Below are 21873 nucleotides of genomic sequence, written 5' to 3' on the forward strand. Positions count from 1 at the left end.
AATGGATTTCTATTTACAGCCACAATCTAAAGCTTGCTTTTATTTTATTTTATTTTTAAAGAAAGATTTATTTATTTATTTGAGAGAGAGAGAAGGAGAGAGAGAGAAGGAGAATGCAAGTGGGGAGAGGGAGAGAAAGAACCTCAAGCAGACTCTACACCGAATGCAGAGCCCAAAGTGGTGTTTGATCTGCTAACCTGAGATCATGACCTGAGCTGAAACCAAGAGTCAGATGTTTAAGTGACTGACCCACCCAGGTACTCCTAAAACTTGCTTTTAAAATAAAGGGATTTACATGAAACGATAAGTCAATTAAAAGAAGGATCATAAATAATGAGACACTGGATATGGTAAAGATTGTGGCAGTGTACAAAAGGGAATGAGATTTGGGAAACATCGTTTTGTTGGAAGCCACAGGGACTGAATTCCTAATTCTTAGCAGGCCGAAACAAAAGATGACTCTAAAGAAAAAAAAAAAAAAAAAGACTCTATTCATTGGGATACAGGCTTGGCTGAGCATTACAGACCCCAAATAACAAAGGTGTAAACAAGGCCAAGGCTGATCATTCTCTCATATAGCCATCTGTATCAACAAGTCCAGGGCTCTCTGGGGCTGTTCCATTAGACTGTTCCCTGCTCTACACTTTTGGTGTCTGGCATTCTCCTTCCATCTCCAGGCTCTGCCCTTCCCTAGGCTGTGGCCCTCATCCACGTGATCCGAGAAGGCTCATGTCACACCCTATTCCAGCCAGCTAGAGAGGAAGGGGCCCCTCAGGCTCGGCCCTTTCTCGTAATGATAGGCTCCAGATTTTACACACTGCTCTTTTCGCTCACTTCTCATTGGCCAGAACTTAGCCACCTATCCACACCTAGCTGCAAGGAGACCTGGGAAATGAGGTCTTTATTTTGGTTGGCCATGTGCCCAGCTCAAAATCTGAAGTTCTCTGGCTCTGAGAGAAAGGAAGGGTGTGAATATTAGGGGACAATCCACAGTCTTTGTCGTAGCATCGGAATTAGGATCTCAGATAGCTAAAGCTACCAGAAGACACAAGAGACTGAATCAAAGACGGTGAAACCCAGAGTTGGCCCTGGGATTCAGAATCCCAGACTGGAGTATGTGAGGAAAGGATGGGGGATGGACTTTGTAGGCACAAAGACCACATACATTTGGGTGTGGTTGCCAGGACAGCAAAATCTGTTTAGGGTTATATTAATAAAGATTTAATGCCCAGGATGAGGGAGGTGATGGTCTCATTACACTGAGATGAGCACCCTGGAAGACTGGGCTGAAGTCAAACTATTTGGTATCTATAAATGTTCTTTGTCCAAAAGAGAAGTAATGTATATATGTTAATGATATTTACATATATTTTCATAGCTGTTTGGTCATAGATAAAACACACACACAAAGGTCAAACGAATGTCACAAATATTATAACTCAATGCCCTCAAGATCTCATTCTCCGGGGTAAGCCTTTGATATCTAAATAAAACAGCTTGAGTTCTCATACTAGTTTCAGAGGCTCCTCCTGTGGATGTTTTTTTCAAGGTTGAGGTTCACCCTTTGTTCTTTCCTCCCTCTCCCTGGCCAGTCCCTGGTGCCATCCAGCCAGCTCCAGGCTTTATTGAAGATCTGAGGAGAAGGGAGGAGATGGTAGCATGAGTCAGGAAGCCATACTCACTGTTGTCACTGGAGAGTGTCCACTCTGGGCCTGGTCAGGTCACCCAACCCCTGCATGTCTCCTCACCTCCCCAGCCCTGGGGCTCTGACACATGCTGCCCTCTGCAACCCCCGGGAAACAGAAAACTGATTACTTCATTGTTTATTTTATTTATTATTTTTTAAAAGATTTATTTACTTATTCATGACAGACACAGAAAGAGAGAGACAGAGACATAGGCAGAGGGAGAAGCAGGCTCCATGCAGGGAGCCCCATGCGGGACTCGATCCGGAGACTCCAGGACCACACCCTGAGCCAAAGGCAGGTGCTCAACCATTGAGCCACCCAGGCATCCCCACTTCATTGCTTAGAACAGCGCCCCCTCCCTCCCTGGTCCAGACCAAAGGATCTTTTATAACCACAGACTCCTCTCTGGGCTCTCTTTTGGTGGGGGGTCCTTTCATAAACCAAAGGGTGATTTTCTTCTACCTGAGATAAATTCTACAGCTCTTTTACAACGGGAAAGCATTTTCAGTCAGATTTTTTAAAACTTTGTCATTTAGACTTTCTATTTTGAGGTATAATATATGTGCAGAAAAGTGCATTGACTCACAGATAACTATCACTGATCAGGAGTTAGGGTGCTGCAAACACCCCCAGGTCCCCTCTCTCGTCCCTTTGGTCACTCCCTGTCCTTTCTCCCTGACACAAGACCTCTTTTCCTGACACTAACACTGTACAATAGTTTTGCTATATTAGGCAGGCTTTATATATATATATGTGTATATATATATATATATATATATATATATATATATATATATTTGTGGTGTTTTGGCTTTTAAAATTTTTATTTTAAGATTTTATGTATTTATTTGAGAAAAAGAGCATGAGGGGAGGGAGGGGCAGAGAGAGAGGGAGGCTATATATATATATATATATATAGCCAGTCCCTAGTGCCATCCATATATATATATATATATATATATTTATTTATTTATTTATTTATTTATTTATGGTGTTTTGGCTTTTAAAATTTTTATTTTAAGATTTTATGTATTTATTTGAGAGAAAGAGCATGAGGGGAGGGAGGGGCAGAGAGAGAGGGAGAAGCAGACTCCCTGCTGAGCAGGGAGCCCCATGCTGGGCTCCATCCCAGGACCCTGAGATCATGACCTGGGCGGAAGGTGGACGCTTAACTGATGGAGCCACCCAGGAGCCCTATAACTATGGTGTTTTAAATACCAGCTTTAGTTTACAAACATATAATTCTTCACATATAGGGACCTAATATATGTCTTTTATTTTTGTAGCTTTTATTGACTTGTTACATTTAATTTCTTTTTCTAGGCCAATTTAAAAAAAAGACTTATTTATTTTGTTCGTTTATTTAGAGAGAGCGAAAGTGTGTGAGCAGGTGGAGGGGTTGAGGGAGAGGGAGAGAGAGAATCTTAAGCAGACTCCATGCCCAGCACGGAGCCCAACCCAGGCTCAATCCTACAACCTCAGAACCAAGTTAATGGCCATGAAGGCCAGAGCCCTGGGGATTGAGGGGGTCCCAGACTTCTGCACACAGAGAAGACAGGCTCCCTACCCCAGTGGAGCCAGACTGGTGCCAAAACATGGGGCTGTGGACCATAGGCATTCCGTGTCCCACCTCCAGGTTCCGAGGCCTTCTGGCTGGTGGCTCAGGACCAGGACCAGGACTCTCTGACCTATGGGATTAGTGGCCAATATGCCTATTTCTTCACTGTCACCCCGGCCACTGGTGAAGTGAAGCTGGCCAGCCCTCTAGACTATGAGGTAAAGGGTGGCAGCCTGGGAAGACCCTGTGAGGGGGGCAGGGGGATGGGGGCCCTGCCTGTGCTCCCACTCTGAACAGGGACTCACTTTGGGCTTCTTCTCTCTGCCTGCCACCGCAGACGTTCTACTTGTTCGCAGTCACCATCTCTGTAAGCGACAGCCACAACAACCCGGTGAGTTGGAAGGGGGAGGAAGGGGAGACTGGTCCTGGGATCAGGGAGCAAGGGACTAGAGCTACTCCTGAGTGTGTCCCCTATCTCAGGCAAGCAGAGAGAGCCCTAGTTAACAAAAACTGAATTTATTTATTTATTTTTAAGATTTTATTTATTTATTCATGAAAGGCACAGAGAGAGTCAGAGACACAGGCAGAGGGAGATCGATGTGAGACTCGATCCCAGGACCCTGGGATCACCACCTGAGCCAAAGGCAGATGCTCAACCACTGAGCCACCCAGGCATGCCACAAAAACTGAATTTTAATATTTATTTTCATCCAAATTATTTTGTCCTTTTTGGGTCACACAATAATATTAATTTACTTTAATTATGCAAATATATCATTTATATTACAAATATAACATTACTTATATTAATTTACGTTAATACAAATGTTAATAAAAAACAAGTGCTAAATACTTCCCTACCCTGAGCTATTGCTTTCAACTCCCTCTGCTGAACGTCAGTGCTCATTTTTGAAATAACAAGCTTATACTGCTGTGCCCTATGTCTCTGAAAGTTGAGGATTTTGTCTTTATAATAGCTTCTCCAAGCCCCATCCATTAAAAAAAATCATTTTAATGACTTGGATATTCATGAATGCATTCTCTTCATAAACATCTCAAAAGTTGCAGCTCAAGCTCAAGTCCCCTGGGTGACCCTTCCCAGCCCACTTCCAGCCAAAGCGTCCACAGTCACCCTTCTTCCACATCTCTCACTGTGTGTTTACATATTTATGCATCCATGGAAGAAAGATTGTAGTTTTGGTGCACTTCCTGAAACCCAAATGGGATCCCATCTTCCATATTATCTTGAACTTCCCTTTCCACTCAACAATCAGCTTTGGAGCTCTGCCTATGTTTCCTCCTGAGTCCCCTGTTTTTTTGTACTATTTTCCATGTAGGAGCATATCATGATGCTCTTGCTGGTCTCCTCTGACAGACACTTAGGTTGTCCGCATGCTAAAAACTATGGCAGACAAAGCTAAAATGAACATTCCTATAGCAGGACAGACATATCTTCAATTTTAAAAAAATGACCTAATTATGTCTGCAACTTGCTCTGAAATGGTTCTGTAAACATGTGGAGAGAAAGAGAGAGAGATCAAACAATGACTAAATCTGGATGAAGGGTATTGGGAGATTTTGTACTATACTTGCAACTTTTCTGGTGTTTGAAATTGTATAAAAAATGAGATTATCCTGAATATTGCCTAATTGCCCGAGAAGCAAAGCCAACTGCAAGTTGTCCCACCAGGAGTTGGAACACCAGGAGTTGTCCCACTCAGACACTCTTCCCTTTTGTCTTCTCAAGCTCTCACATTTTCCAGGCTAACCTGGGCTTTCTTACCTGCAGGTACGGAAGGAAATGCAGGTGATCGTGGAGGACAGAAATGACAATGCTCCCATTTTCCAGAATAGTGGTTTCTCCACCAGCATCAATGAGGTAACATCTGCTCTAATGGTGTGTATGTGTATGATACAGGCATCCCAGAAGTTCTTGTCAGTGTGCAAAGGACCAGAGATGGTCAGCAGGGGGTCTAGGATCAAGGAGAAGCACCCCTTAGAAGGGCCCACTGCAGGAACCAAATTGGGGGAAATGTAACCACATGAACAAGAGTTATAGCAACATATTGCAATCAGTCAAACTGGATTAGAATGATTCCAGTTATAAAAGCAAAAATTTTTTAAGAAAAGGAATTTATTTTCTCATGTATCTGAAAAATTTAGAGGTATACTAACTTCAGGCAAGTTGGATACATGCATTTAAACCATGTCATCAAAAACAAAACAAAACAAAACAAAAACCATGTCATCAAGGGATGCCTGGGTGGCTTGGTGGTTGAGTGTCTGCCTTTGGCTTCCGGCATGATCCTGGGACCTGGGATCAAGTCTCGCATCAGGCTCCCTGTGAGGAGCCTGCTTTTCCCTCTGCCTATGTCTCTGCCTCTCTCTCTCTGTGTCTCTCATGAATAAATACATAAATCTTAAAAAACAAAAACAAGAAATAACTGTGTCATCAAGAAGAGATTTTTTAAAGAGAGAGAGAGAGAGAGAGAGAGATAGATATTTCTCTCCACCTCTCAGCTCTCCTTATCTTGTTGCCCCTATCCTTAGGTAAGGGGCCATTCTCTATTGTGGTGATAAAAGTGTCCCGTGCAGCTCCAGGCTTTGCAACTTGAATGCAGACTGTCTCTTTCTCTGTGGTTCTGGCCCAAACCCCAGAGTTGACTCTCATTGGCCCATTTTAGGTCGTATACCTATCAACCTAGGGATATGGAATACTTTGATTGGGTAGGTCTACATCATGATCCTTCCCCTTTAGCAAGGGAGGTCAGCTCCACTTGAACGGACTGCATGGGGAGGAGGTTTCCTAATGGTCCCTGAGCAGCAAACACAACATCACTCCTTGATCTTCATTACCATGCGGCTTTGAAAATGTATTTGGTGTGGGGCTCCAAATATACTAAATACACACTAGGCCAGACATAAGACTGACGAGGTCCAGTCAGCCATCTGACAGACTCTGATGGAGCTCATACTGTGTACCAGGCACTGGCCTTGGTGCTGAGACTATCTGGTAAATAAGGCAGATCTGGTCACATTCTAATGAAGAATATAGATAATAATCAATGAAACATTCAATAAGCAGGATTATTTCAGATGCTATTAAGCTCTATGAAGAGTGTAAAACAGGGCAAAGTGAAAGAAAGTGACCGGGAAGGGGGCTGGTTTAGGTTGAGCATCCAGGAAAGGCCTTTCTGAGTAGGTGACATTTGAACAGAGACCTACATGGCAAGAAGGAACCAACCATGGGATGCTCCAGGAGAAGGATGTTCCAGGTAGGGGAACAGCAGATTCAATGGCTCCGAGCTGGGAATGAATTTGGAGTGTTCTAGGCATATAGCCAGGAAGGTGCTGTGAATGGAGGGTGGAAGGTGAGGAGATGAAGTCAGAGAGGTGGACAGTGGCCTGACGTCAGAGGGCCCCAGAGGGAGTGAAGATTGTATTCTAGACAAAATAGGGGAACCATTGGAGGGCTTTTAGCACAAGAGTGATGTGGTCTGATTTATGATTTTCAAAGATCACTTTGGCCACTTTGTGGAAATAATGAAGGTGTGCACAGGTCACAGACAGGGCAAAGGCCTCCCCAAAGAACCTTCCAGCTCTGCAGGGTGCTGTCTGGGATGTACTGCTGTAGGCTACAGAGAGCCCACAGGATGTTTGAGCAGGGGAGTGGCACATCCTGGATCCTGGAATGATTGTGCTTCTTTCTCCTGAGGTGCTCTGCAAATCATAAGCCAGCCGAAGTGGTAGGGAGAGGAAAGGGGAGTAATCTGCTCCCTGTCCTCCCTCCCCCCAGTGGTCTCCAGAGGCCTAGCCCAAGCGGGAAGGAAAAGGGAGCATTGAGTGTCAGGCTCTAGGTGTTATCCCTGCAGTATAATCGGGGACATAAGCTCAGGGAGGGGAAATGAGCGCTCAGTCGTGGAAGGGATGGATTGGAGTTCCTCATTACAGACCCTGCCAGTTGGCTCCCTGGTGTTCTCTGTGCTGGCCAAGGACCAAGACACGGGGTCTGCAGGAGCAGTGGTGTACTCCATAGAGCAGGTGAGCACAGGCAAGTCCTGCGGGAATACGGGCCCCACTGCTCCTCATAGCCACCAGGGGGCAGCATCTCCCACACAGCCTGCAGGAACCTTGAGTGTTGGGGTGAACCCTGGCTCCCAAACCTTTTGCTGGCCCCCTCTGGACCTCATTTGATAAAGCCACCTAAGGAGGGTGACTGCCATGGACAGAACCCTTCTTCCCACCTTCTTGCCTTGGGGCACCGACTGGGCTTCTGCTGAGTTCATGTGGCTTCATGGGGCGGCTGGTATACAGAACAGGAAATCAAGAGGTACAGTGTCTTGTCCAAGGTCATGCACACGACAGAGTATGTGACCCAGTTCTTCTGAAGGCATGTTAGCTAGCTATAGCTCCCGTCTACTGAGTGCCCACGATGTGCCTAGCATATACCTTACCTCATTGGACCCTCCTCTCAACCCACTGCTGAGATATCTGAGCTCATTTCCCAGAGGTGGAAACTGAGGCTCAGAAAGGTTAGGTGACCTGGTAAGGGTGGCAGGGCTGGTTAAGAGCAGAGCTAGGACTTGAGCCCTGGTCTCTCAGAGGGGAGCCTGCCCTGACTGCTCTGCCTCAGGTCATCCCTAGCAATGGGGAGAGCCAGCACCTCTTCAGGATCTTCCCCAATGGCTCCATCGTCCTCAATGGCAGCCTCAGCTACAACAACAAGAGTGCCTTCTATCAGCTGGAGCTGAGGGCCTGTGTGAGTAAGGGTGCAGACAGAGGGGGGCCAGGACCATGAGGCTCAGCCTTACGGAGACCTATCTCCCACAGGACTCAGGCGGCATATACAACAACATCTTCAACATCCAGTGCTCCTCGCCTGTCTTCCTGTCCATCTCTGTAGTCGACCAGCCAGACCTGGACCCTCAGTTTATCAAGGAGTTTTACTCAGCCACTGTGGCCGAGGATACACCCCAGGTGTGCTAGAGGACCTGGACGGTCTGGGTGGACACAAGAGGCAGGGAAAGGGTCCAGCACATTGAACCACGTGGTTCTCTGCACAGGGAACGTCAGTGCTGAAGGTAGAGGCTGTGGATAGTGACAAAGGCATCAATGACCCAGTGACCTACAGCATTTCCAGTGAGAATTGGGGGTGTTCCCAGGTGGAGGAAGGGGTGGGGGCTCTGCTGCAGCCACTGGAAGCAGTAGCTCCTACTGCCTCTCATCAGACTCCACAAGACCCGGCTGGTTTGCCATCAGTCCAGATGGGGTGATCATGGTCAATGGTTCCCTGGACCGTGAGCAGCTGCTGGAAGAGGATGAGGAGGTGAAGGTCCAGGTCATGGTGAGTGAGGGGTCCACTGCCCCTTTTGCACCCCTACCCTCAACTTCTGACCTTTAATCTCTGTTCTCTCTGATCCTTGGTTCTCTGACCTCTGGCCTCTGGTTTCTGTTCTGCCCTAAGGCCACTGAGAAGAAACCCAACATCTATGGGCAGGAGGCCAAGGTGAGCATATGGGTCACACTGACAGTGACAGATGCCAATGACCACCAACCCGAGTTCTACAACTGCAGCCTTCTGGCCTGTACCTTCACACCCCAAGAGGCCCAAGTTAACTTCACTGGCTACGTGGATGAGCATGCCTCCACCCGCATCCCCATTGATGACCTCACCATGGTGGTCTACGACCCAGACAAGGTAGGTGCACCCAGACAAGGGGTGGCTGGGCAAGAGTGATGGTGGGAGATGGCTAGGGAAGATGGTGGGGAGTGACCCATAGAACAAGGTACTATGGTGGGTGATTGGTGGTGCTGATCATAAACAGTGTTGGAAAATCAGAGTTGTTAGGTGATATTTGCAAATGTTGGGTGATGTTATACTGGTGTGTAGTTTTGTGCTCAGGGCAGTGCTAGGTGGTGGTGAACAGAAAGGCAGCACTGAGTGAAGGTTAATAGTGGATGCTAGGTAATGTTGAGTGGAGTATATAGTTTTCAGTGGTGTTGAGGAGATGGTGGTGATGGGTACTTGGTGAAGTTGCAGGATGTTGGGGTATTGGATATTGGGGAATGTGGCAGTATTGAGCACAGAAGTGGCTTGAGTGAGTGCAAAATTGGAGAGTATTCTTAAGTGGAAATTGATATTGAGAGGTGGGTGAGCTGGGTGGCATTGAATAATGAATACCTATGGATGGTGTTTGGTAGTATTTGGTGATATTGGGTTGGTACCAAATGTGGAGTGAAGGATGGTATTGGGTGGTGGTAGGTGGGTGGGTATATTGAGTTGGTGGTTGGCATTGAGTGAAGCAGAAGGGGTGTGGAATGGAGGGTGGTGTGAGTAATGGGGTGATGTTGGGTGTTGCTGGTATTTGGTGTTGGTATGGTGGTGGACTGTGTTGAGTGGGAGTTGGTAAGGAAGACTCAGTAATGTCTTATGGGAGTGAGGGGAGTATGTCCAGGCTCTGTCTTTCCAGCCCAACCCAAGAGCCTAGGCACATGGGGATATCTTTTTCTGATGAGCCCACATTTGCTCAGTGAGCAGCCTAGTTTCCCCAGGGCCCTCTTGTCACAGTGTTATGAGAGGCCCTCTCTCAAGAGACTTCATAGGGCCGGGCCTCTGATGCAGGAGCCTACAGTCAGGGATTGGGGCAAGACGCAGGTTGGTATGTTGGAAGGGTTGGGGTCTCTGCTATACCATATACCCATCTCCACAGGGCAACAATGGCACCTTTCTGCTGTCCTTGGGGGGCCCCGATGCTGAAGCCTTCAGCATCTCCCCTGAGCGGGCGGCAGGCTCATCGGACGTGCAGGTGCTGGTGAGAGCTCCTGCACTGGTGGACTACGAGAGGAAAACAGTGATGCTGGTGCAGGTGAGGGGTGCGTGCTCTGGGACGCCAGGGAGCACAGTCCATGGGCATTCTGACCCCAATGCTGCTGCTTCCTCCTGCATCCTCAGGTCATGGCGACTGACTCAGCCAGTGGAAACTCCTCTGTCGCCCTGGTGACCATCCACCTCAGAGACATTAACGACCATAGGCCCACATTCCCCCACAGTTTGTACAACATCAGAGTTTGGGAGCACAGTGCAGACGGCACTGTGGTCACCAACAGCATCCACGTGAGTGACAGGAACCCTCTGGGACTGGGTGGGGAGGGACACGGAAGAGGACCCTGCCCAAGTTTCTGTATCATCTGATGTCGTCGGGTCTGAGCCAGTGTGCACGCATGTGTGGGCGTGTGTAACAGGCGACAGCCCTGTCTCCTTAACTGCATGGCTGGCAGTGAGGGACATTTCCAAATCATGTCCCATTGTTTCTCTCTCTGCCTCACAGGCCTTTGACCCTGACACGGGTGAGGGTGGCCGCATCACCTACAGCCTGCTTCCAGGGAACGGGTAAGGTCTCAGGGTGGGCAGACGGCAGGCGGATGAGTGGGGCCCGGGCCCACCTCTCTGCCTTGCAGTGAAACCAGAGCAGGCAAACATAGGACACTCATGACATTCCAATTTCAGATAAACAACGAATCCTTTATTTGGTATAAGCAGATGGCAAATATCACATGGGACATCCTAAAATATTTTTTATTGTTTATCTGAAATTCTAATATAAGTGGGCATCCTGTATTGTTGCTTGCTCACTCCGGCCACCCTGCACAGGGCAGAGATCTTTAAGGTGGATCCAGACTCAGGAATGGTGACAGTGAGGAACAGCTTGCTGCTGGATCGAGAGAAGCAGGCCGAGTACTACCTCACACTGCAGGCCACAGATGGCGGGAACTTGTCGGCCTCCACCATGCTGCACATCATCCTGCTGGACATCAATGACAATTGGCCTGTGGTCAGCGGCTCCTACAACATCTTTGTCCAGGAGGAGAATGGCAATGTCCTCATATCCCTCCAGGTGCGAGCCAACCTGAACTTGGGGGGTGGGACAGGGGCAGGGGACCAAGTCTGGCTCTGTAGTTGTGCTGGCCCTGGATTGGAGTCTGGGTTCTCCTCTGTGGTCCTGAGGAAACCAATCTGTCTCTTAGGACCTCTGTCTCCGCTTTGGAAAATGAGGACAATTGTGGTACTTAGTCCCAGGATCACTGGGGAATAGTGAGGTAATGCATATAAAGTGCTCAGCACCAAGCCTAGCACAGAGCAAACCCTCAAAAACATATTGCTCTTTTGAAATCCATCCCCTGTCTCATTCCAAACAGGATTTGAGTGACTGACTAAAAAGGTAAAAAATGGGAGAAATAAGGAGAAAGAGAAAACAAGAATGGTATTGCCAATAGGCACAGAGGCAAAGTTAGAACCCAGAACGACACAATTGCTAGGAGGGGGGCTGAAAATTCAGTTCTGAGCTTCCTGATGACCAGTGCAAAAAAGGAAATATCAGTGGCCAGGCTGACAGAGTCCATGAGATAAAAATCCAGGTTGGTTCCAGAGAAACACCAAAGACAAGCATCTCCCGGAGTCATCTGAAAGGGAGCCTCAGAGGAAGTGGGAAAGAAACCAAGTGCTCAGAATGACAATCATGTGGCTACTGAGCACTCTTATATTCCTGGGGCTGTGAGGTTTCCCGAGCACATTCCCATCCCTAGTATCTTGACCTACTTGTGAAATAGTTGCTCCAATCGTCCCCATTTCACAGAAGGAGAAAACTGAGGCTCAGGAAAGTTAAGTGACTTCTTTGGGCTTGCATAGCCAATAAGCAGCGCCCTGAAGCCAGAGCTTGGACCTCTCTACCCTGAAGCCTGGGCCTTTTCTTCTTGCTCCTTGATACTTCCTCCCTGGTCTGTGGGTTCCTTGGGGCAGGAGCATTTTAGATCTGCTGTTGTAACCATGGCGCCCGGCATGAGCCCTGAGAAGCGCTTGGTGAATTAACTGGCCTGAATTCAGAGTGCTGAGAGGTGAACAGACGGGGTCAGGCTTCTGGAAAAGCCATCTCTGGCTGCCTGTATAGGAGGCATTTAATAAACAAGATCCCAATGGAACTGAGATGAAAGAACTGAAGGTGAGGGATGGGCAAGGAGGAAGGGGAAAAGCTAGATTCCAAGCCAGGGTAGCCCAGCTCTGGATTCAAAGCCACATGTCCTGAACACCTATTGTGCACTAGGTCCTTTCCTGGGCCCCAGTCCTCTCAGATGACTCCACCATCATTGCTGCCCATGTGTGACTTTCAGGGGAAGGATGCCAGAGAGTCACCCAAGGGTGTCACTTGTGCTGTGTTCAAGATAGCACAGGGGATGTGGAGGCCCCGGGAGTATCACTAGTCTGGCCTGGAGTCAGGCAGAGAGGTGTAGAGGGCATTCAGGGTGAGGGGAAGGCATACGCAAAGGCCTGGTAGCATGACCAAAGCGGTTGTATTCTTCACGCTGGATCGACCCCAAAGGCAGGCCACGTACACGTACAGGACCCTGGCAGGACAGGAACACACACACAGGCACGCACACACACATACACGAATTGGGTGAAGAATGTGCTGTTAAAAAAAAAAAAAAAAGCACTGAAGCAGTTACTATGGGAAGATCAGAATCCTGTTGGACTTCACGCTTATGTTATACTTGTTTGTTTCTGAATTTTGGATATCTGTAATCCACTGCCCCATGCCTCCTCTCCACTAGAATCTCAGCTCCCTAAGGGCACTGTCTTGGTCATGGCTCTGTGTCAGCGCCTACACCAGGGTGGGCACATGGTTGATATGCAGTCAATATTTGTAGCGTCAATGGCTGACCTCAGTGCTTAAGACCTCAGAAGCTCTTGCAAGCTGTCGATCTGACCCTCCTTGAGGGAGACTGAGGCTGAGAGACTGGTCCAGCGTCCCACTGGCTTTTGGCACAGTCACTGCCCTTGAGGTCCAGTGCTGGAGGGGGAGGCCCGGCTTCAGGGGAGGCGCAGGGGAGCCGGGGAGCACCTGACAGCTGATGCCGCGATGCTGGTTATCCACGCAGGCTCAGGACAACGATCAGCCCAACACCAACAACAGCCGTCTGCATTTCAGCCTGCTTCCTGGCCCCTACAGCCACAACTTCTCAGTGGGCCCTGATACAGGCATCCTAAGAAACCTGGGGCCCCTGGACCGAGAGGCCATCGAACCTGCCCTGGGGGGCCGAATTGTGCTGACAGTACTTGTGGCTGACTGTGGCATGCCTGTCCTCAGCACTGAAGTCAATGTCACCATCAATGTGGAGGTAAGACCTGGCTCAGCCGCGGGCCAGGTGCCATGAGGGGCCCCATGCTAGGGAGCTCCCAGCAGATAGCCAGCGCCCTACCCCTCCTGAGTCACATTTCTATCCTTGTCACATTGAGTCACATTTCCACCCTTGGCGGTATGGTGGGCAAGAGAGTTCTAGAATCAGGCTGCCTGGGTTAGGATTCTGGCTCAGTTGTGCGGCCTTGGGTAGTCACTCAACCTCCCTGTGCCCTCAAATTCCTAATCTGTAAAATGGTGACAAAAATACCAGAAAGTGAGCTAACAAATGGAAAGTGCTTTGCAGAGTGCCTGACCTGAGGAAGGTACTCAGTGTGTCCAGTCCGCCTGCAGTGTCCCCTTGCATTTTTTTTCCTTTTTTTTTTTTCCTTTTTTTTTTCTTTCCTCAGTTTGGGAAACCTGCAGCCAATAGCATTTTTGGAGCAGATGATCTTCCTTCTGACACATCAGATCGTCAGAAGGTTGGGAGCAGCCTAGCTACATCTAATGGCCATGTCACCTACTTCACTTTGTCTCATCACATAGACATTTTATCATCTCACATCATCACAAGAAGTAGGATGAGTACAGGACAATTGCATATTTTCAGAGAGAGAGAGAGAGACTGCATTCATGTCGACTGTGATCACAGTATATGGTTATAATTGTTCTATTTTATTGTTATTGTTCATCTTTTTCTGTGCCTAATTTAATTTTTTTAGGATTTTGTTTATTTTTTCGCAAGAGACACAGAAAGAAAGAGGCAGAGACACAGGCAGAGGGAGAAGCAGGCTCCCTGCAGGGAGCCCGACATGGGACTCGATCCCGGGACTCCAGGATCACACCCTGGGCTGAAGGTGGTGCTAAAACCGCTGAGCCACCGGGGCTGCCCTGTGCCTAATTTATAAAGTAAACTTTATCATGAGTAGGTATGTATAGGAAAAAAACATAGTATACACAGGGTTCAGTACCATCTGTGATTTCAAACCTCCGTGGGGGATCTTGGAACGTTTCTCCCACAGATAAGGGCAGGAACGACTCACTGTATTGGCTCTAAATATCATTCATGAAGTTCTGTCTGAAACGCTCCTATTCCTCACTACCATTCAAAGGTAAAGAGAAGGGGTGAAAAGGGCGGAGGCGCAGAGGGTGAGCAGCTTGCCTAGGGCTGCAGAATGGGGTTTTGAACCCAGTGTGTCTGCTTCTTCGGTGGCCACCAGCCCACAGGGCACCACTCTCTAAAAAAGTGTTCTAACAAAAGTACACCTCTACAATGTCCATGATGTGGACGGCGCCCCCTAGGCCCCTGCAGTGCACAGCTTTCGTCATCCCACACAGCACCCCTGCGTCCCCCTGGGTTGGGATGTGCAGCTTTCCTACAAGGATCAGAGTGACGCCTCAGGGAAAATGGAGAAACAGAAGCAGAATTAGAACTTGTCAGCTTGTTCAGCTGTCCTCAGGGTGAAGTAGGCCAGGAAGAAGGAAGAAAGCAAAATTGCATTTACTGAGCTAGTGGGTCCTTTTACGCCAACAAACTAGTTCCTACAACGGTCCCTAGAAGGATGACTATGAGCCCTCTTGCAGGTGAAGACATTGAGCCTCAGAGAAGTCAAGTCACATGTGAGGCAGAAGGGAAGCTGGATTTGACTCAGAGCTGTGCTCTTAGCCACCCCAGTGACTTAGGGAGCAGCTGGCCACATGCATTGAGACAGAAATGCTGTGCTGGGAAATCACCATCGGAAAATACATCTAGTTAAGGGGGAGATGGCTTTGTTCTTGAAGATGTCCGTTGAACCATTATTTAGAAAAGTGGAAGCCAAAAGCAGACATCTGTGGGCTGCCCTGGGAAGGTCTGGAAAAGCCAAGGGCACCCCCAGCAAACACCACTCATTGGGGAGGAAGTAGCAGGTAGAGGTGGTTCTGTGCTGTGACAACAGTGGCAGTCTCTGTAGGTGTGGGTGGCCAGGGCTAGAGAGGGAAGGCAAGAACAGAAAACAGTGAGCGTCTGAGGGCAGGACCAGGCCTAAGCCCTGGCAGTTGCCTGGAGCTCAGCATCGTCTAAGCACAGAGCAAATGTCCTGGGGTCAGCTGAACTCAGGAGGAATAGGAGAAAAGAGGGGACAAGGGAAAACTTGGGCCACAGAGCCTTGTAGAAACAATGGTATTGGTGCCAATAGGATAAATCCAAGAGATGAGGAGTCAAGTTAGGCCAGACAGGGACAGTGATAGGGACTCAGCCACCCTTCTGGAAAGCAGAGTCTGAGATGGCTCTGAGTTGTCAGAGAAGCAGGGAGGAGGTGGGGCTCCCTGAAAGTGTATCACTAACTTCAGAGGTCCCACTGCAGGCCTGTGAGTCTCAGGTGTGTGCCCTGGGCTAGTTCCAGCCTTGCCACGGCCCTTGTCTCGTCTGTGAAGTGAGGAGCTGCTGGCAGAGAGTCTGTGCCTTGAGTCAGAGGAAACACTAGCTCTCAGATTGGCTCTAGGGAGGCTGAACCGTGGGGCTCCTGGTGTCCCTGGGCTCAGACCTTCCTCTGCCCACAGGACATCAATGATAACCTGCCCATCTTCAACCAGTCTATCTACTCGTTCTCGGTGAAGGAGAGGGACCCAGGTAAGTCCTTCCTGGGCCAGGCCGGGCACTGGGGCTGGGGCCCAGTGAGGCATCTGAGCCCTCCCTGCGGCTCTTGCGGGTGGTAAGGGGAGAGGAAGCCTCCAGCGGCTGGGCCAGGGGTCTCTGTGAAGTCTGCCCTCGTCCACAGGACAGCTGGTAGGCGTGGTGAAGGCCTGGGATGCGGATCAGACAGAAGCCAACAACCGTATCAGCTTCAGCCTGACAGGGAGTGGTGCCAACAACTTCTTGCTCCGGGGCTTGGTGCTAGAGTCTGGCGGCGCTGGGGGCTACCTTTGTCTGCCTGCAGATGTGAGCCTGGACTACGAGACACAGGCCTCCTTCTATCTGACACTGAGTGCCGAGAACCCAGACCCCCAGGGGAAAGAGGCCAGGGCACAAGTCCTTGTGGCTGTGGAGGACGTGAATGACGAACCACCCACTCTGGACTCAGCCTCGCTCCAGGGCATCCGTGTAGCCGAGAATGGCTCACAGCACGGCCTGGTGGCTGAGCTGGTTCCCCAGGATGTGGATACCATGGCTCAGCTGGAGGTACAGCTTGTGAATACCATCTGTACCAAGGCCGGGGTCAACGTGGGCAGCCTGTGCTACGGCTGGTTCTCTGTGCTGGCCAATGGCTCTGTGGTCATCAATCAGAGTGAGGCCATTGACTACGAGACCTGTGACCTGGTCACGCTGGTTGTTCGGGCCAATGACCTCACAACAGACCCCCGCTTCCAGGCCTACAGTGACAACGGTGAGGCGGCCTGGCCTGTGGGATTGGGTGGGCTGCAGGATAGGGGCCGTGGGCTGGGGCCCCAGTCCTTACCAGCTGTGTCACTGGGAAAGTTGTGACATCTCCTTAAGCTTCTGTCCCCATATGTCCGGTGTCGTTGGGCAGTAGGCTGGCAGCAAAGGCAAAACAAAAACACACATGTAAAATGTTTAGTGAAGTGCCTGGCACAGAGTCAGTGCTTCACCGATGCTACTGTCTTGTAAGGCAGGGTAAAGAGGAAAGTACACTTCACAGTGCTCACATCCTACCTCGGATTGTGATGGCTAGAATAACCACATTAACAGCGAGCCTATTTTGAGAATTTCCTACAGCCGAGAGCTATGCCAGACACCTTAAAAGCATTCTTTATGTTACTCCCACGCAATCGGTGAGGTAGATGATCCCTATCCAATATTATAAATGAGGAAACTGAGGCACACAGTGGCCAGCTCAATAACCTAGCTTACACGCTAGCAATGTCAGTATCATGCTGTGGTCAGGTGGGACACGCCCCGGCCAGGCTCTGCCTGGCCTGATGCTCTTACTGGATGATCTTGGAATAGGTGCTTACCCTCTCTGAGGTATGGGGAGGATATTCCCTGCCACAAAGTCCAGTGGAAACTGAGCGGGCACCCCAGGCCAGGAGCAGGGCTGGGGACAGTGCATGGGAGATGTTGGGAGGGAGGCAGGGGGGAGCATGGCAAGTGCCCAGGCTTTTTGGTTGGGCCTAGAGGCCAGAACCAGCCAAACTTGTTCTTCTAGGAAGTCTCGCTATCACCATTGAGGACACGAATGACAATGCCCCCTATTTTCTGCCTGACAATAAGACTTTCGGTAAGTGGGCCAGGCTTTCCCTCCATACTCTGCCAGGATTTCCTTGGGCAGCTCCCATAGACCCTCCTCAGGCCCCAAGTGGACTATTAGAAAGGAAGGCCTCTTTTTTGCTTCTCGGCCTTTTGGCTAAGATCAAGTGTAGAAAGGAAGGCCTCTAATCTCGCCTCTCCCCCAGGGTTTCAACAGGAGAGACCTGATGTTTCACCACAGTTCGGCCCCAACTCTGAGCCAGCTCCTCCCTCTCTGGGCCTCAGTTTCCCCGTCTGCACAGTAGGAGTGGCTGAGCTGCTAACTGATGGCTCAGAGACTGTTATAATGGGGGATTTTGATGGTAGAGAGGCTGCGGGAAGATATGGGGAGACTGCATCCTGAGCTGGGCTTGTGATCAGTACTCAGCCAGGTGGGCACTGGCACTAACCCCGCTGACCCCACTGATCCCATTGATCCCTTCTTGTCCACACTTATAGTTATCATCCCAGAACTTGTGGTGCCCAACCAGCAGGTGGCTTCTGTCCAGGTAAGCCCATCATATTAGTCCCAGGAGACACAGGACCAGGGCTTTCAGGCCTTTCACTGTCCCCCCAAATGTTTTAACACTACAAAGGAAATTTATTGGCTCCAACCTATGAAAAGAAAGCCCCAGAATGGAGACAAACACTTGCCTAATTGATAGGGTTAAATTTCATTAATTGTTACTTGGTTGTCATAAAAATTTCATGACTATAAAAACTATTTGCAGGCTAGATTTTTTTTTTTTTGCTACACCACATTTCCAAGTCATACAGACAAATCATAACAACTGTAAATTAAATGAGTTCCTTGCAGATAAATAATTTCCAGAGTAAAATTATAAAAATACTTTTAGTGTTCTATGGCATTGGACGTGGGTGTGTTTGTTAGAGGGCCCTGGCTGCACCACAGGGGCGGGCAAGGCCTCCCACACAGCCCAGGTGCCCGGGCCTGGTGGGGCCTCTTACTGACCTGGGAGCTGCCTGCCTTTCTGGGGCCCAGTTTGCCTCCGGGAAGAAGCTGTCAGTGAGCCAGGGGGCAGTGATATTGGAAGGTGAAGAGGTCGGGTGGCATGTGTGTGCCCCTCCCTGTGCTGTGGGAAGAGCACAGGTACTGAAGATGGATGGACTGGCCTTCCTCCACTTCTAGCTAAGTCTTCAGCAGGATGGGGTCTCCCTCCGAGCCCCAGTTTCCTCTCATCACATGGGTAGAGTAATTCTCTCTCCAGGTTCTTTCAAGCCTTGAAGAGTCTTCCAATCTTCAGCCAATTACATTTTAATGTCATGAGTCTGGCCATAGCTTGGAGCCATTTTCTTTACATTGATTCATTCTTGAAACTTAAACAACAGCTTTGGCCTCATTCTGAACAATAGACTCACGGGTCTGTATGTTGGCTATATTTTTCCCTAAAAGGCACTAGAATGTGTAAGAATGTTTGTGCCCTCTCCTCTAATCATTTCATGGTCCCCTGTGGGAATTTGTACTCATTGTCAGTAAACACTGAAATGAGGGATTTAGGGGAAGGCCAGGCACACAGTAGGTGCTCAGGAAATTTGAATGTCCCTAAGTGTGTACATGTGTGTGCCTGTGTGTGTGTGTGTGTGTGTGTGTGTGGCAGTGGGTGGGGGGAAGCAAGGCAGGATTTCCACATCGGATGGACTTTGGACCGTGACCCGTTGAGTTAGGGGCCCAAAGGCAGGGACTTGTTCAAATCTGGATTTGCAGAGCAAGCACGCCGTTTAAGGTGTTTGCTAAGTTGAGGTGGCCTAGAAGAGGCTGATAGAGATACTGGGACCAGACTCCTGGGCCATCTCAGCTGCTGATTCCTGCTGGGGAAGAAGCGGGGCCTGGCCTGACCCCTAGGTATTGTCTCTTCTTTCCCTCCAGGCCAGAGACAATGACTCAGGCAACAACGGGGCCATTCTGTTCTCCATCTTCCAAGTGGATTTCATCGCTAAGGATGGGGCCATGATTCCTTTCCAGGGCTTCTTCCGGGTCTCTACCTCCTCGGAGGCCAACTTGTTCATTGGCAACATTGAGTAACTGTGGGGAGCCCCTGGATGGGGGGCAGTAAGGGGGCCTCAAGACAGTGAGTTCCCCACCCTGGGAGGTATATAAGTAGGTTCCAGAGGACTCCAGCTTGAGTTCCAAGACTCAGTTGTGCTCTTCTACCTTCAATAGGCTGGTGACCAACCTTGATTCCACTCTCCAAGGCACCTACCAAGTGACAGTCCAGGCCCAGGACAGACCTTCAGTGGGTCCTGCTCAGGAAGCCAAAATCACCCTGAATGTGAGTGTTGGGCCCTGCCTCTAGACCCCAATACTCTCTGCCAGCTCCTGCGTCCTCTGTGCCTCATCTTCCCCATGTCTTCCTCCTGTAGCTCTTCACTGTGGACCAAAGTTACCGTGTGAGGTTGCAGTTTTCCATGAACAAGGAAGAGGTGGGCGCCAACATGGAAGAGATTACTGCGTAGGTTTGGGGCGCCCAGAGGGGGCTGTGGGGAAGAACAGGGCCTGGGAGTATGGTCCCTGATAAGACCTGGACGGGATGTATGTGAAAACTGTCCTTGACCTACATTTGATTTTGTCCCTGTCTTTGATCTGTACCTATACCTGCATTTCCTCTCTCAATTTCCTAGGAGCCTAGGGTTGGCTGGGCAGAGAGAGGCCTAAATAGGGCTGTAATGTATAGTTGTGAAGGCTGTGCACTACACAAGGGCACTCTGCTTGCTAAGTCGTAAACCCAACCCCAGAGGAAGGGGCTGCCTTGTCTAATTTGCACAGAGGTGCTACCTGAATAGCCAATGAAGCTGTCCACAGGAGGTGCCCCTTTTTAATTCTCACAATTCCTAATTCCACCGGTAGAGTCCTGGCCATAGGCCTAGACTAAGGCCCCTACCCCATGCTTCTGTGACATCTTCTCCCTTTGCAGGGCTCTTGTTCAGGCCACCAGGACTACTGTCTACGTTGTGAGCATTCAGGACATAGAATCCACGGTTCGGTGAGTGTCCACAGGCCCAGTGGTTGGAGTGAGGACAAGAAGCAGAAACATGAGGGGCCTCCTGGATGGTTCTGGACTGTTTACCCTTTACCCCTGCCCCATTCCAGAGCCCGGGGACGCTCTTACCTTGATGCCTATTTTGTCTTCTCAAATGGGTCAGCCCTGACACTTGATGAGCTGAGTGTGTGAGTGGGGCTCCCCTTGGGGTGGGCAGGAAGCTTAGGGAATGCCAATGTCCCTCGGGTCTGAGTGAGGGTCTATGGCCAGGATGATCCGGAATGACCAGGACTCACTGATGCAGCTGCTGCAGCTGGGGCTGGTGGTGCTGGTGAGTGTCAGCATGGCGGAGCTAATGCGGGAGTGGGGGGTGGGGAATGCTCACACCCAACCTCCTTCATACTTCTTCTCCAGGGCTCCCAGGAGAGCCAGGAGTCGGACCTGCCAAAGCTGCTCACCAACGTTATCATAGGATTGGGAGTGGCTTTGCTGCTGATCATCGTGATTATGACCACGGCGCTCATGTGTACCCGGAAGAGGTACTGCTCCCATCACCCCCTGTGTCTCCAACTCCGCCTTTCCCACCATCTAAGACATCTGGCAGGTAGAGAAAGCTTGGGTTTAGGCACCTGGTATATCTGAATTTAATCCCCAGAGACCTGTGGTGACTACTTGAATAGGTCATCTCCCCTCCCTGAGCCTCAAGTTCCTTTGCAGAATGAATGCAACACTAGATTCCTCAAGGCACACAAGGAAGCAGTGTGCATCCTGCCACCAGAAAGATATCTGGCACATACTGTGCATTTCATAAATACTGTCTTTTCCCCTTTCCAATATGTTTGGAGTCAGCAGCCACATCTGGATTTGACTCCAGGCCTTGCCACTGGCCAGCTGTGGCTTTTGGCAAACCATTTTCTTTCTCTGGCTATTACTTGTACCCTCTGTAAAATGGTACTAACACTCTCACCTGCCAGGGTGTTGTGAAGTCACACTCTCAGTGCCTGCACTGGGCGCACAGTGGGTGTACAGGGAAAGTAGTGACTCCCCCACCCCCTGGTTCTCTGCAGCTACCGCCGGAAGCTTCGGGCTACAAAGGCTGCCAAGGAGGCCCGGAGGACAGCACCAGGGGTGATGCCCTCAGTCTCTGCCATCCCTGGGACTAACATGTACACCACTGAGCGGTGAGCAGGGGTCAAAGGGTGGGTGAGAGTCTCCATGGAGTGTCTCAGGT

The 21873-nt window shown here is 49.7% G+C and overlaps 1 protein-coding gene across 3 annotated transcripts in view; it reads left to right on the forward strand.

The window, feature by feature from the left end:
• Nucleotides 1-21873, forward strand: part of CDHR2 (cadherin related family member 2) — a 35603-nt gene that overhangs the window by 10620 nt on the left and 3110 nt on the right. For all 3 annotated transcript variants that reach the window (XM_041750237.1, XM_041750236.1, XM_041750238.1), the window contains 26 exons: nt 3325-3464; nt 3584-3637; nt 5036-5125; nt 7198-7287; nt 7880-8005; nt 8077-8223; nt 8310-8385; nt 8475-8590; nt 8711-8944; nt 9957-10112; nt 10199-10360; nt 10575-10636; nt 10898-11141; nt 13180-13419; nt 15960-16029; nt 16178-16783; nt 17564-17635; nt 18103-18152; nt 19532-19683; nt 19826-19934; nt 20026-20114; nt 20577-20645; nt 20753-20830; nt 20913-20973; nt 21057-21181; nt 21710-21823. In XM_041750237.1, the coding sequence (XP_041606171.1) occupies nt 3325-3464; nt 3584-3637; nt 5036-5125; nt 7198-7287; nt 7880-8005; nt 8077-8223; nt 8310-8385; nt 8475-8590; nt 8711-8944; nt 9957-10112; nt 10199-10360; nt 10575-10636; nt 10898-11141; nt 13180-13419; nt 15960-16029; nt 16178-16783; nt 17564-17635; nt 18103-18152; nt 19532-19683; nt 19826-19934; nt 20026-20114; nt 20577-20645; nt 20753-20830; nt 20913-20973; nt 21057-21181; nt 21710-21823 (3532 nt within the window). The remainder of the gene's footprint in view (nt 1-3324; nt 3465-3583; nt 3638-5035; nt 5126-7197; nt 7288-7879; nt 8006-8076; nt 8224-8309; nt 8386-8474; nt 8591-8710; nt 8945-9956; nt 10113-10198; nt 10361-10574; nt 10637-10897; nt 11142-13179; nt 13420-15959; nt 16030-16177; nt 16784-17563; nt 17636-18102; nt 18153-19531; nt 19684-19825; nt 19935-20025; nt 20115-20576; nt 20646-20752; nt 20831-20912; nt 20974-21056; nt 21182-21709; nt 21824-21873) is intronic.

This window comes from Vulpes lagopus, chromosome 3 (assembly GCF_018345385.1).
Source record: "Vulpes lagopus strain Blue_001 chromosome 3, ASM1834538v1, whole genome shotgun sequence".
Taxonomy (NCBI): Eukaryota; Metazoa; Chordata; class Mammalia; order Carnivora; family Canidae; genus Vulpes; species Vulpes lagopus.